General features: G+C 40.7%; 1 protein-coding gene across 9 annotated transcripts in view; it reads left to right on the top strand.

Annotated features, from left to right (window-relative positions):
- The window catches only part of ROBO1 (roundabout guidance receptor 1), a 1,159,067-nt gene that overhangs the window by 739,206 nt on the left and 404,544 nt on the right, over nucleotides 1-15,317 (top strand). For 3 of the 9 annotated variants that reach the window (XM_032878062.1, XM_032878066.1, XM_032878063.1), the window contains exon 1: nucleotides 10,203-10,257. The exons of 5 other annotated variants lie outside the window; for them this stretch is intronic. In XM_032878062.1, the coding sequence (XP_032733953.1) occupies nucleotides 10,203-10,257 (55 nt within the window). Of the gene's footprint in view, nucleotides 1-9,173; nucleotides 10,258-15,317 lie in introns of those variants that run through there. One more of the 9 variants, XM_032878061.1, reaches the window with a different exon arrangement.

Raw genomic sequence — 15,317 nt, 5'->3', positions numbered from 1 at the left:
TGATTTCTGAGTAAATTACTGTAAATTTGGGTTTTGGGGGGACATTTTTCAAATGTTCTAAAAATATATTACTCTAATATTTTGAAGAAAATTAAATGAAATCTCATTAGAACAAATTAGCATCTGAATATACAGATGTAAATCATTTTACTTTTAGTATGTAATCTAAGAATATTTGTGGCAAAACATTGAAAAGCTAAATTCGAAAAATAATTTTTTACTCTGTAGTTGCAGCATTGAAAGCAAAAATTAAAGTTTAGAAATCTTTGAATAATTTTTATATGATATTTTTGTTGGTAAGGTGGTTTTACTGACTTCCGCAAACATCTGTTTTGTTTCAAAGATACTGATACGATACATAAATGCAACAAGATATGTACTGTACCAGTGAAATTCTACCTGCTAGGTGTAATAAGGCGCCTTTCAAGGACTATATAGTGATAGGAAATTGAGAAGATGCGATTAGATCAAATCAACAAAGACTTTTAGTTAGAATAATGGAATTGGATGATTTTGTTGGAATGCGGCCAGGGCACTAGAGAGGAGGTGATTAAACTCTTGGGAAAATATATAATTATCCTTGTTGTTAAGACAGTAGGTTTACATTTCATGTCAATTTCAACAGCAGATTTTTTTTCTCACCGACAATTGTGGGATATGGATTCAGTATTTATCCACAAGAATGAGCACCTCCAGAGGTAGAATCTTAGGCCTCAATCACACCAGGCAGCTAGTGTGTAAAGCCCCTACTTAGCTCTTCAAACGAGAAGTCATTTTTCCATAAACCCTAAGAGAGAAATAAATTAATAGGCTGTAAAATAAATAACATAAAACTTTCTAAATCATGTATAATACTACAATTTAATTAGTGCCTTATTATTAATGTTATTATTAGTAGTAGTATTTATGATAAAGTTAGATACTTTTTTCCTTCTGGATAGTATAATATTAAATATGGAGGCCTACTTTTTTTTTAATTTTTTTTTAAGACTTTATTTATTTATTTGACAGACAGAGATCACAAGTAGGCAGAGAGGCAGGCAGAGAGAGAGGAGGAAGCAGGCTCCCTGCTGAGCAGAGAGCCCGATGCGGGGCTCGATGCGGGGCTCGATGCGGGGCTCGATCCCAGGACCCTGGGATCATGACCTGAGCCGAAGGCAGAGGCTTTAACCCACTGAGCCACCCAGGTGCCCCTGGAGGCCTACTTTTAATTTACTGACCTAGAAAATAACCTCTAAGTAGGAAATTCTATAGAATTTCAAGGTTGTTTTAAATCAACATAATATTTCATTAAAGAACTGATTAAAATAACTGTTAAAACCTACTTAAAACCGTATTCAGAGTAAACAAAGCAGCAGGTGGGGCTAAACATAATAAATGTACAAAATGAGACATAAATCCCAACATATGTACCTCAATCTTCTAAATATTTCTTGAAAGGATTTTTTAAAAGCAATGAAAAACCAAAAACTTTAAACAGTTTTGTAAAACACATCTGCAGAATTAAATATAATGTAAATTACTTACAAAATAGTCAGTTTGTGTTCAGATTGTGGGCCTATAGAGTGTTTCATTCAGCTGTGCAGCTGTTAACTATGATCCCAATTTAAGAGAATTTTAATTCATGATTAGTATAGTATATGCTTTGTACCAGATATATCTGGAAGAACCAAAGAGATAGCAAGATTCTATGATAAGATATAAATATACATTCATCTATATGTTTTTCAATATACTTTGAAGTTCTTAAAGAACTTGTACTATATATTTTTCCGTGCCTTCTTATCAGAGTTAAGAGAAACAAAAACCCCTTTGTACATTTTGTACATAAAATAAAAAAGATTTAAATATCTAAATTCCGTATAGAAGTAGAACTACAGATGCATATACTTCAGAGTCACTTTCTTGTACTTATTCCCAAAATGAAAGTAGATCTCAAAACAAATGAAAGAAAACTTACATATTGATAGCTTTCTCCAGCTAGAACCAAATCTGTAAGAATAACATGAAGCAACAGCTTTTATTTGTACCTCAAAGTCTGGTGTGGGGATAAATTCAAGTAGTCAAGGTTCAAATATGTATTTGGCTTCATATTAGCTGAACGTCCTCCATCTCTTCATGTATAAAATAGGACAATAATAGTCACTGATCAAATAATGTATTTCTGAGGATTCAGAGTATATTAATGAGTTGGAATGTATAAAATACTTAGAATAGTACCTCTAATGTTAGGTGTTATTAGTTTATGATATTAGGAGCTGAAGTTTTCTTTAAAAGCCACAGTTCCTGCATTCCTGAAGATAAGTCAGAAATATAAAAAATTCTATATTACTATATAATGTAGAATAATACAATATGTATTGTACTGCATTGTATTTACTGATGAAAGTATTCTAAAGGTAGAAAATCTGGTCCAAGAATTGTTTTTTTTTAAGATTTTATTTATTTGACAGACAGAGAGACAGAGAACACAAGCAGGGGGAGTGAGAGAGGGAGAAGCAGGCTCCCGCCAAGCAGGGATCGATGTGGGCTCAATCCCAGGACCCCGGGATCATGACCCCAGCTGAAGGCGGACCCTTAACAACTGAGCCACCCAGGATCCCTGGTCAAAGAATTTCTCATTAACCTGTTTTGGTGGAAAGAGATCTCTAGTGATGTATTAAATTTATTTATTTGAGGAAGAGAGTGAGAGCGAGAAGGGAGGGGCAGAGGGAGAGAGAGTCTTAAGCAGACTTTGTGCTGAGCACAGAGCCTGCCCCCAAGATCAGGACCCTGAAGTGAAGACCTGAACAGAAACCAAGGGAATGCCACTTAACCAACTGCGCCACCCAGGCGCCCGTCTATTGACTTAAAGGACTGGGTTCTGGTTTTGAATAAAAGTACGACTAAAGGAATATTCTGGGGAAACTCAGTTTCTTTAGACTTCAATTTTCTCAGTTATGAAAAGTTAATGATTAAATAAATAATGGGATTACATATTAGAGAAAATATAACTTAAAACTACAGAAATAGGTTCTTTAAAGAGGCATTTTCCCCAAATGATATATTAACCATGAAAAATGACCCATCCATTCATTTATTCATTCATTCAACAAATATTTGAGTTCCAGGCTCTGTTGATGCTGGACATATAAAAGTGAAAAAACAGTCCAGAATTCCTTACTCCATACCGTATTTTAAGAGGAACGAAGCCTTCAACCCACAAATAAAAAATATATGTAGTAACCTAGGGGTGCCTGGGTGGCTCAGTTGGTTAAGCGTCTCCCTTCGGTTCTGTCCACTCAGGTCATGGTCCTGGAGTCCTGGGATCGAGCCCTGCATCAGCCTCCCTGCTCTGCAGTGGGCCTGCTTCTCCCTCTCCCTCTGCCTGCTGTTCTCCCTTCTTGTGTTCTCTCTCTGTCAAATAAATAAATAAAATCTTAAAGATTTTAAAATAAAGAAATTTTAAAATAAAGAAATTTTTAAAAAGAGAGAAATATGTAGTATCCTAGATGGGATAAGTGCTCTGTGAGCAAAATAGAACAAAACAGAAAAATGAAGCATGAAATGGAAATGAAAACTACTGTGTAAAAATGTAATTTTATCACTGGTGGTCAGAAAAAGATCCTCTGAGGGGCGCCTGGGCGGCTCAGTGGGTTAAGCCGCTGCCTTTGGCTCGGGCTCGGGTCATGATCCCGGGGTCCTGGGATTGAGTCCCTCATCGGGCTCTCTGCTCAGCGGGGAGCCTGCTTCTCCCCCCTTCCCTCTCTCTGACTGCCTCTCTGCCTACTTGTGATCTTTGTCTGTCAAATAAATAAATAAATTCTCTTAAAAAAAGAAAAGAAAAGAAAAAGATCTTCCGAGTACATTTGTTTTATTAAAACCTGAGAGAGGAAAGAGTAGTTGGGTGGATTTATGGAAGTGAGGACTCAAGCCAGATGAAGAACAGAATATTCATTCGGGGCAGGTCGTTACCTGAGAGAACATTCTAGAATAGCACAGAGGCCCTTGCAAGGAAGCAAAGTGAGCACTGGCAAATAAATGGGGAAGGAGACGTGGTGAGAGAAGAGTGACCTCTCATTCCGAGTGAGATGGGAAATCACTGGAGGTTTTGGAGCAGAGGAAAGACAGGGTCTGACTCAGGTTTCAACAGGACCCCTCTGGCTGGGCTTTGAAGTGTGGCCTGGAAGGGCAGTTACTCACATTTACAGCCTTTCTCAGGAAGGAATACTGCGTTGCTCATTTCAAGACAAATACATTTTCCTCACAGAAGTAACATAGGCATCTTAGCCAGGGAAGGCTGAAAATCTTCATCCTCAGATGTGGAACATTGGAGATATTACTATTGTAGTAGTGTGGGGTAGAGGGGCAGTGATCATGAGAAACACCAGGCTTCTCCAGATGCTCTTCCCTTGGGGACTCAATAATCATTTGCATATTAAAGGCTTTGGGAAATCCTTAAATGTGTTGACTTCAAAGTCTCCCAAGCCTGTCCTACCATGAAACTCTCCACACCCCCACACCCCCACACCCCTGCCACCACCATGTGCTCTGGTTCAAAACCAACTGGGTTTAAATAGAAGATCCATGACTCCCAGACCCCTGAACCTTCAGTTAATGATTTAATATCTCAACCTCATCTCTAAGTGAGGATAATAATACCACCTCACAGAAGAGGTGATCACACGATCACCTCTCATGATGTACCACATCACATGATGAGAATTAGATCAATATAATATCTGTAAAGGCCCCAAAATGTTGACCTCAATCAAAGCTACTTCCCAGTGTCCTCTCCCTCATCTTCAAAAACAAATTGTTCACATTAGAGGAGTAAATTCTAGCGAGACCTATGTAGCTAATAGTGAAGGTCCCAGGTTCTATCAAAAAGACTTAGCAATAAAGCACCTAGCTCCAGTGTCCCCAGGATGCTGAGATGCTAAAAGGCAAACACATTTACAGTAATTCCACAGAAGCTTGCGTGCATCATACTTGCTATTTTTTAATGAGCTTTAGAGACAGAGAGACTAATGGAGTTCTATCCCACTCTTTCCTGTAGTGAAGAAATTGGCCCAGGTGACAGTGCCTTAAGTCTTTAAGTAAGTGAAGACAGATCACCCAGGAAATCTCTTCTCCCTATGGTTCCTGGTTTGGGGCCAATAATTACACATTCTAAAAGGCAGAGAAGCAAACAAGCAAAAGTAATGTTAAAATGTGCTCTATGTACACTTTAAAGAAAACATCAAGGTAAATTTTAATCTTTCTTGAAAAAAAAATTATGCATATTTAAAAATCCTACCTAACATTCTTTTCTTTCTTTCTTTCTTTCTTTTTTGTTACTACTCTGACCCTAAATTATTTCTCTCTTCCTTGAACTGCCATTGCGTGTTAAACCTATACCCCACCACATGTGATTTATTGCATATGTCTTTTGTTGCTATCACATAAGGCAGTTAGAATCTGTAAGCAAATCTGTATTGCTCATTTAAACAAAAAATAACTTTCCCCCCAAAGGAATGACCATATACAGTTTAATGAGGAAAGTTGAGGTTCTTAATTGTTAGGAATGAAGGATTAGAGCAGCATGGCAGATAATGAGCAATGTTTACTAAATGTTTACTAAAGAGACAGGACTTCTCAAGACAGTCAATGTTTCCAACAGATATGTTAGGTCACTTTATTGAATGGAACTTCTCTCTCTCTCTCTCTCTTTTTAAAGTACGCTTCATACCCAGTGTGGAGCCCAGCACTAGGCTAGAACTCATGACCTTGAGATCAAGGTCTGAGCTGATATCAAAAGTTGGTCACTTAACTTGACCACCCACTGACCTACCCACTTATCTCCAAATGGAACTTCTCTTATATATCCAAACTTAGAAAAAAATATTCAGATTTGAAATTATTCAAATATTCAGCCTAGTTCATTAATTTACATACCAAAGATTTCACAGATTATTCAGCAGTTTCATGTAAAAATTGCTAAGCTGGCGGTTGTACCCTAAGGGATAGTATCTTAGAATACGCAGCATAGCCTTTGCGTTTACTGTGTGTACTATGCTGCTTCTCACCAGATCTTCTGGAACTTTTGACAATATCCCAGACCCTGGCATGATCTGATTCTAAGGCTTCTTCTTAAGAGGTGAAGAGAGAGCAATGTTCTGGTTTGTAGTTTCCTTAGGAACTCTTCTCTGCTCCTCCTGATCCTGATACCGGGGGTCCCTGGAGGGACTCTGGGAGTTCGGTTATTTCCTGAGTTCCTGTAACTACCCCCATGAGAGATAAACTCGGATCAGACCAGCCAAAGAGATTATCACAGCTCCAGAATCTTTCCTGTCAAAGAAGCCCCATTCCAGAACTATTTGAGTGTATTATTTTTGGGTTTCCTGAAAATTCTCAAGGAGACATTTCAGGGATCCTGAATTCCATAAGCTCCAAATGAGATCAGAATTTTCTAAATGGAACTTTAGAATTTGCGACTCATTCAGATCGTAGTGATCAGAATAGTTTCTGAGTGCAAGTTAGGACATTTTTTCCTTCCTTTGTTCTTTGTCAGAGTTCTGTTGCATGTGTCAGAGCTGCCTATAGACCTGGCATAGGTAGACATCACATCCACGTGTACGCACTCACACTTGCATGTGTGGTCATACAGATTCACCGAACATGAACATTTTATGCATTCTACTAGTAATTTAATCTCCAGGAGTAGATGTGGAAAGGACAAGTTGTTATGATTTGTTCATCTCCAGGAAGGATTGAACTATCAGTTAACCCTAGTGACACATTTTTTCTACTTCTTCTGATCGGTTCCATTCTGGGACTTGTGTATCTTGCTATAGTAAGAGCTCTGAGGGCCTGGTGATGGAGTTTCTCTTTGCATCTTGTCTCTATGGAGCCCTTTACTGGTTCTCCCACATAGATGAGATTTATAGTGTTTGTTCTCACTGGTAAGAGTCAGTAAATGAGTGGAAGGAAGGCATTGCAAAAGTTCTCAGGAATACTGAGTTTCACTTGTTATAGATCCCTAATACCTTCTGACTACAAATTCTTGTCTTCAGGTGCCACCCTTACTGATTTAATTGGCAGAAAAGAACACTGTGCATGAGATACATGAAAAAGAAAGGCCCAGCATTTGGGTTGTTGATGATGGTCCTCATCAGGGATTGGTCAAAAGTTAATTCCTGAAGGTTTCTTTTTGCTGACTCCTAGGTAATATAATCTCGTATAAGATCGAAGACATGGAGAGGGGGGAGGGGATTGTTGCTAACTGAGGTTGAAAAATAAAAGGATTGGATTAAAAGAAGTATTCATATGGTTTCCATTCAATGATAATGAGATCAGTGAAGGAGATCTTGAAAAATTTTAGCAAACTTCTAGGGACCAGGAGATCCACTTTGGAAAAAAATGCAGTAGTGATTCTCATACATATTCCAGTTTACATTTAAAAATATACACGTTTTACTACGTGGATGTTCAAAATCTTTATTTAAAATGCACTCAGATGATATGAGGATTTAGAGGATTTTCTCCTCTCTCTTTCTCAAGTACCATGCTTTACCTTATTTATTTTCCGTTTAGTGAGTAAGCTTATCTTACAAGCATGTTTTATCCCAAGGAAGAAAGAGATATATTCTATGTTTCTCACTAAATATCCTTCCCAAAGACCAAATCGATGTATGTTTTCCAACAGTTACTGCACATTCTTGTTTTTATTGCTGAAAAGATTTTGGCTGGAGTCTTTGAATTCTTATCTCCAGCCTGTTTACTGAATTTTCAGTCAGCTTTCCCAGGATTAAACTATCTTTCACTTTCAGAGATAGGCGCTATTAACCAGAGTTTCTTTCTACAGAATGTTGTTCCACGGTCATTGGTTGTACCAACAACAACCAAAATGAATGTATGGTTTGCTTTTAAAATTTTATCTTTCATTAGGTAATTCATGTGCTCACTTAAAAAAAAATAGGAAAGTGTAACAGCATAAAGAGCCAATTCATTCCCCCCCACCCCCCAAATCTAGCATGCATTTGTCCTCTCCAGAGACAACTGCTGAAAACAGGGCTGGTACATTCAGATAGATACCAAATAATAATTTTGAAGTTATTGTACATAATTTTGTAGGTAATAATCTATTTGAAAGAATAGTTTTAAATAGCACTCGCCATGTCTCAGGTGTTATATAGACACAGAGTCTCACTTAATAGAAAGAAAAAAGCAGTGAATGCATGCAAGATGGCCCCTCACATATGCCAGGTTTGGTTTGCTTTGGGTATGGTTTGTTAATGTTTGTTAATATCCCAAGCGTCTCTATTTTTGAGAAGAGAAAACTGAGATTTGGCATGATAACAGAAAGAGTAACTGGTAGGTTGGGGTTTCAAGGAGGGTCTATGGGGTATCAAAGGCCAGGCCCTCTTATTTAGAAAATGCTGAACGACTTCTCTTACACAAACTTTGGGATGGCAAGGTTTTTTGTTTGTTTGTTTTTGTTTGTTTGTTTGTTTGTTTTTTGCACTTGTCCCTATTTCAGAATTACTTCCCCATTGTTAACATTCTAATACCTAGAGTCAGTGAAGTTGAAGGAGGGGCTCTTGGTGACACAGACAGAGCCCATGGCTCACCCCTGCGCCCTTCCAATTGGATAGACTGTCTACATGACTGTCAACAAATGCAGTTTAAAAGAGAGTGATTTTTGAAAGAGAATGCCCATCTATTACGCAGTAGAGAGTAATCGTTAACACAGTCTAGATAGTCATCACTCTACCTCCCGTCCTACAGGCTTGTTGGGCCACATTTGATTAAAAACAAAAATGGGAATGTGGAGTCATGTAGGGTAGAGTCATTGGAGAGTTGATTCCAACTCTTGGAAGCGGTAAAGAAGAGGTTAAACTGGACCAGGAGGATTTTTGAAGTCTTTGGCTGGGAGGTTCCATTTGGAGAAAGGTGCAGGGGAGCCAGGGGTAGCCAGAGGAACAAGGCAAGTTCCCATTCCTTTGGATTTCTGATACTGAGCAGTTTGATTCTCACCTGAGGGCGCAGTCGGGCACCCCGGCTGGCGGATGGAAATATTAACGAGCAGAACTTGCCAGACCAGCGTCTGGAGAGGGTAGAGTGAAGCGCGGAAAGGACTGCGCGGCCCCTTTAAGTATTCGCGGGCCCGGGAGGAGAGGGAGGAAACTGGGAGCCGCGGGGACGGTGGGGAAACCCACAAGCGGTTGAAGCAGAGAAGCGGCAGCGTGAGAGCAGAAACTTCAGACGCTGCTGATCCCGGCGGAGCTCGGGTGAGCAGCGGCGGCCGTCGCTCCCACCCGCAGCAGCATCCTCCTCGCCCCTCTCCGCCACCCAGGGGAGGTCTAGGAGCTGCCTCTCTACGGCTACCGCGAGCCAGCGCTGCGGGCAGCTATCCTCAGAAGTTTGGGCTCCAGCGTCCCGGCCGCGGAGAGTTCGGGGTGCCCTGAGCGCGCGCCCCGGCGAGCGAGGGACCCGGGGCGATGGTGAGCGCTGCGCGGGGCTGGGGGCACCGGGGAGGCGCGCGTCTGTCCGCGGACCTGCTGCTGTCCCCAGTGCCCTCCTCATTCCCCAAGTGATGGGAACAAGGGCCGGCTCGGGCAACCACTGTCGCCGCACCGCCCCCTCGTTCGGCCCCAGCGCGCGGAGTCACCCAGGCACACCCCCAGCACCCTTTGCCCGTCCTCCGGAGCTGCTGCCGCTGCCTTGGCTGCCTTCCTCGCCGCCGCTGGTGGCCAGCTGTTGACTGGGCTAGACTGTGGACAGAGAAGCACTTTTTTTGGCCCTCCCTAAGCAGTTCTCACACCCCAAGTTTGCCGCTGCCGCGCCTGCCCTCGCCGCGGCGCTCGGGCGCACAGTGTGGGGGCGCGCGCCGGGAGGCTCGGCGAGACCCGGAGGCAGGAAACCGCACAACTGCTCTTCTGCCTCGGCTCTTTGTTGTTCGCTTTGGATGGTTCTTGGAAGTGGCCGAGCCCTCTCGGAAACCCCGGAGCCAGAGGAGGCAAACCTTGGAATTCTTAGTCTGCAAAGGGCTCTGAGGTATTGACAAACGTCCGGAAAGGTCGACAAGTAATTGCCCTAAAAACTCTTGGCGGATTGACCCACGTTGCTTATATTAAGCCTTTGTGTGTAGTGTGTGTGGTGTGTGGCTTCATAAATTTGGGGACCCCATTTCTACTCCCTCCTCTTGGCATGAGACTGTATGCAGGATCCACCCGAGGACAATGATCGCGGAGCCTGCCCACTTTTACCTCTTTGGATTAATATGTCTCTGTTCAGGTAACCTCGCGTCTTCTTTCTTCATTCACCCTTCATCTCCCTTGCACGCCCCTCCCCACTTTTCGGAATCAAACCCCGAACTGCGTTTTCTGCGACCTCTCCCTTCTAAGGCTGGAGGGGTTGGATCCATGTGAGGAGTTTTAGGCGAAAAGGTTCTTAGTTTGCACTTTGGGTCGGTCCTTTTCCCCCATCCCCCAAGACCCCTAAGCCTCATCGCGGACCTCGGCCTTTTGCCAAGTTCAGGGCACGCCCAGTCACTCTGGGCAAACGCACGGTCTGAGCTCTCGGGTGGGAGGAGGCAGCGGCTGGCGGTGAGCTTGGGGCCTTAGGATGAGCCAAAACGAGTTTCATCCTTCGGCTTCTTCCTTCGGAGAGGGAGAGGTGCGCCCGGGGAACTTGGGGCCCAGAGACCCGCCAGGATTCCTGAACCTGGTTGTGCCATTCGCCCCTCCTCTTCCGAGTACAAGGGGTTATTAGTAGTTGTTTTATGTAACCAAAGTCTGTAATTAAATTCGATTCCGAAGAAACTTCAGGAAATAACTCCTTCTTACGGTAGGATATCAACTAGCCATTCTGCCTGGCTGGATTTAGTAGGAAAACAGGCAGCTGCAATTATCTGAAGGGGAACAGTTCGTTGCCTGGGAATTTTCCTTGGCAAGGCTGAATTTAGGATTTTGGCGATTAATTAAATGGTACTGAAACTCTCTACATGACGTGTTGGAAGGATGCTGCAATGAGGTCCTTCTGACCAGTATACACTTAAAATAGTTTTCTTCAAACTCCCTAAGAAACTTTTGCTAAGGGTGAGCCACGACTCAACTTTTCTTTCTTTGCTTTTGGTAGATTCTGGTTTCAATCAAGGCTCCAATTTCAGGCCTTCACACACACACACACACACACACACACACACACTACACCTCAGGGGATTTTCTTATAGTCCAATACTGACCTTCAGGTTGCATCAGGGCTTATAACTTAGAGTCACTCAATGTTTGTGATTATGAAACAGTTTTGAAAAGTTGGTTTTAGCTTTTTGAGGTCCATGGATATGGTTTCTATTTTGACCAAAGATTTTACTTAAGTTAATGAAATATGAAAAAAAAATGCACATCAGCTAAACGATAGCAGATCCCTAAAAGAATTAGCCTACTGAATATGCTTCCTGACTACAAGGAACATTTGCAGCTAAACTAAGAACCTCAGTACATTATTATTCCTTTGAAGAAAACAGAAAACTGAAGTTTTCATACATTTCACAGGGTACTGAGGAATAGATTAAACCAACTCTTTGGGACTGACTCTCCTTACTTCCAGCTTCCCCTCTCTGTAATGTAGGTTTTTTTGTTTTGTTTTGTTTTGTTTTTTCTTAGTTTGCAGATCTGAGGGACTGAATAGTTTCCCCACCCCAAGCCCAGCCATGGATGCAAATCAGAAACATTAAGACCTGATCTCTCTATTTGTCTCCCTTTGCCGGGTCTCCCCTTAGTTTAATTTACAGCTTCAGATACCTTTGAGATTTTTTTGTTGATTCACCTTCTCAGTTAACGTTTATTCACATGTGTAAAGTGAGGTGTCAGTGTGATAAATGACTGGAGGGGCAGATTACTGAAGATAGGGGGATTAATGATCATTAGTCACTGTTTGAGCTGAGTTTGTATATGTTGGGACATTTTATCAGGTCTGTAGATTAAAGATAGGGTCACACTAATAGGGTATCACTGAAGGCTGGTCGCGTCAGTATGCAAATTCTGTCTTCACTTGGAGAAATATCCGGGGCGGGGGGGGGGGGGGGAGCATATGTGTACGGTCCTTTCAGATTTGATAATTTGATTAATTAGCATCTGAGATTTGTAGTTGAAATAGACAGGAGGCATTTCTGATCTTAGAGCTTAACTGATTTCTGGCTTTGCTTTTTTCCAATTTAATTTTCCATTTAAGTCACTGATGATTTTTAATAAGCTTGAGTTTTCCCCACAGGGTTGTCTGTCTGCTTCCTTTCCCAGGTTGCAGGGTAGAGGCATTCCTTGTGAGGGCCTTTTCTGAGGTTCAACCTGCCACACTTTATCATTCCTCTGATGATTTTCACTCCTGCCATGAATCTGAACTTGGGAGGCTGAATTGCTGGGCTGCTGGGGTGATTTCCTTACCGTGTGCTGTTCTAAAGCCACACTATTGATTTGAATAAAAATTCACAGAACTCAGATAAGTAACTAGAGTTGGGCGTGCTCAAGACACCTGGACAGGGAATGAATGAAGTTCTTGAAAGATTGTGTTTCATATCTTGCCTCAAGCCTAAGATCACAGTCTATCACTTGTTAATGGAGTGTACTTAAGAGAAATGTGGTAAGCTTAAATAAATCAAAGTGTACTGAGGAGTAAGGTACCTTCAACAAGATTTAACCTGTAAAAGTATCTATTGGTTTTCAGTTCTTTCTCTTCCTTTTCTTCTTCTTTTTTTTTTTTTAATCTGGATGCCAACCTAACAAAGTCCTATAGTTTTCTTCAAAAAACCCCAAAACTCCATTTTGATGTGTTGTTGTCATACGTGACATCAAATGTTCTTCTTCAGTTTGTGTTTGCTTTTTGTAGTCTTTTACTTATTAATCAAATGCTATAACTCTTACTATTCTAGGAAACAGATTTTAGAAAAAAATGGATAATCAGAAACTCCCTTTTTTTAAGGTGAATTTCCCTAGTGAGTTTTGATATATGAGTGTTCTTTTCTGTGGATAGCTAGACTTGGTGGAGGGGAGCAGTTGGGGTAGCAGGGAAGAAAAAGAATCTGTATGATCTCTCAGGGACTGATTCTAAACATTCTTTCCTGATAGACTTCCTCTCCTCAACTCCATTTTCTAAAACCTGATTTTAAGGAGAAAAAATAATTGACTTCCAGTTCAAATTTAGGATGGATCCAAATTTCACATAAAGTAAAAATTTGCAGTGCTGTCTTTCTTCCTTCTTTTTTTGGGGGGGGGGATTTTTTCTCTTGGGAAGATGGATATTTCTTAGATAAGTTATACTATGTGAGCCACTTACCTGGGTCTCTGGTCTTCTCCCACCCAAAACCTCCACACAAGATTCTTTGGCAATTCCAACAATTTCTTATTAGTTTTTTTAATAAACTCTTTGGCATTTAAGTACGCTTACCTGAATACTGTAAAATCCTTAAGTATCCTTATTTCTTGATAATGAGCCCTCTAACACTTAAGATATTCATGGTTAAAATCTGGAATAGAAAGTTGACCTGAAGTTTTCCCTTAGTCTTCACTATGACAAATGAAGTGTTCCTGTGTGAACTAAAGTGGTGTCGAATGCTAAATTTCAAACCTACAATGACAGTTATTTGTTTATTTTACATTGAGTAGATGTCTAAAATTAAAAATGCTGGTAACAGGGATATGATGGGGAGGAAACACGGAACGGCAGCTTGCCAGTGAAGATTATAAACGGTTGAGTCTTCATGTGTCGTCCAAGTTAATAAAAGATGCTAAGGTAATGCTTATTTTAATTTCTGGCCCTTTTAAAAATGTTTACTTTTTCAAAGAGTAATTGCCTTGCAGGCTTGATTTCTTATAGGAAAATAAAAGGAAATCAGAGTTTTTCTCCAATTTAAAATGAGACCTAAGGTAATCTGTGGAATAAATTAAGAAATTTGGTAATAAGAAAGAAAAAAAAAGTGAAACAGGAGCAGACGTCTAGAGAAGTATAGTAGAAAAAGATTCAGAAGTGAGCTAGTTTTAAAATATGGGAAGAGGGGCGCCTGGGTGGCTCAGTGGTAAAGCCTCTGCCTTCGGCTCAGATCATGATCCCAGGGTCCTGGGATCGAGCCCTGCATCGGGCTCTCTGCTCAGTGGGAAGCCTGCTTCCTCCTCTCTCTCTGCCTACTTGTGATCTCTGTCTGTCAAATAAATAAATAAAATCTTTAAAAAAAAAAAAATAAAATATGGGAAGAAGTGGAGTGGGAGCAGACAGAGCAGCCATATCTGACCACACCCTCTGACCACAAACAGAATGAAAAGCAAATCTGAGAAGTGGATTTCTGAAAATTTGATGTCAGTATGTACATTCCATATATGGCAACTATATAAAAAACTGAACATTTTGTATTTTAAAAAAGCCAATTTGAAACATTTAAATCTTTGATAAATTCAAAGAAGAGTTCTCTTAAGCCATGTTTAATGAAACTTTAGAATATTGACTACCTTGATTTATATAGAGGAGTGAAAAATTAAGTAGTTGTCTTCTACATCGTAACACTTTTGGTTAGAGGAGACCAGTGAAGTGAAAGAAGGAAATAATAAAGAAAAAAAAGAGCTTTGGGGTACCATAAGAAAGTCTACAATGACTAGTTCTATTGCCATGAAGACATGTTATCATTTATTGAATATTCACCCTTATCTTATCAATACTTATAAGGACCTGATGACACAGGTACTATTATTTTTTTTAAAGATTTTATTTATTTATTTGACAGACAGATCACAAGTAGGCAGAGAGGCAGGCAGAGAGAGGAAGGGAAGCAGGCTCCCTGCTGAGCAGAGAGCCCGATGCGGGACTCGATCCCAGGACCCTGGGATCATGATCTGAGCCGGAGGCAGAGGCTTTAACCTACTGAGCCACCCAGGCACCCCTCACAGGTACTATTATTAATAAAATATTACTTTATCCCTATTTTATATTTGTGGAAACTACATCATGGAGTGGTTAGGAGATATGGAAGTGCAAGAATTTGTACCAAGTTGATTCCAAAACTCTTAACCACCATGTACTCTCTCAGCTGAAAGAGAGAAATGAAAAATGTAAAAACAAAGATGATGGTTCAATAATTTTTCTTTTTTTAATGTTAAAACTCTTTCCAAAAAATACACCTAAAATAGACCATGGTTCCAAACACTTGAAAGTCTGGAAGGGAGGCATTTCTTTTCCTGCCATTAAGCAAATGGTCTTTACATTTTTAGATCACCAGGTAAGACAATCAATTCTTTACGTTGAACCAGTTCACATGAGCCTTTATCATGTCTGCCTTCTTGGGGGCATGCTTAAAAGACGTGACTGAACAG

Source organism: Lontra canadensis, unplaced genomic scaffold (assembly GCF_010015895.1).
Source record: "Lontra canadensis isolate GAN:19392208 unplaced genomic scaffold, GSC_riverotter_1.0 scaffold62, whole genome shotgun sequence".
Taxonomy (NCBI): Eukaryota; Metazoa; Chordata; class Mammalia; order Carnivora; family Mustelidae; genus Lontra; species Lontra canadensis.
This window is presented reverse-complemented; position numbering and strand designations above follow the sequence as displayed.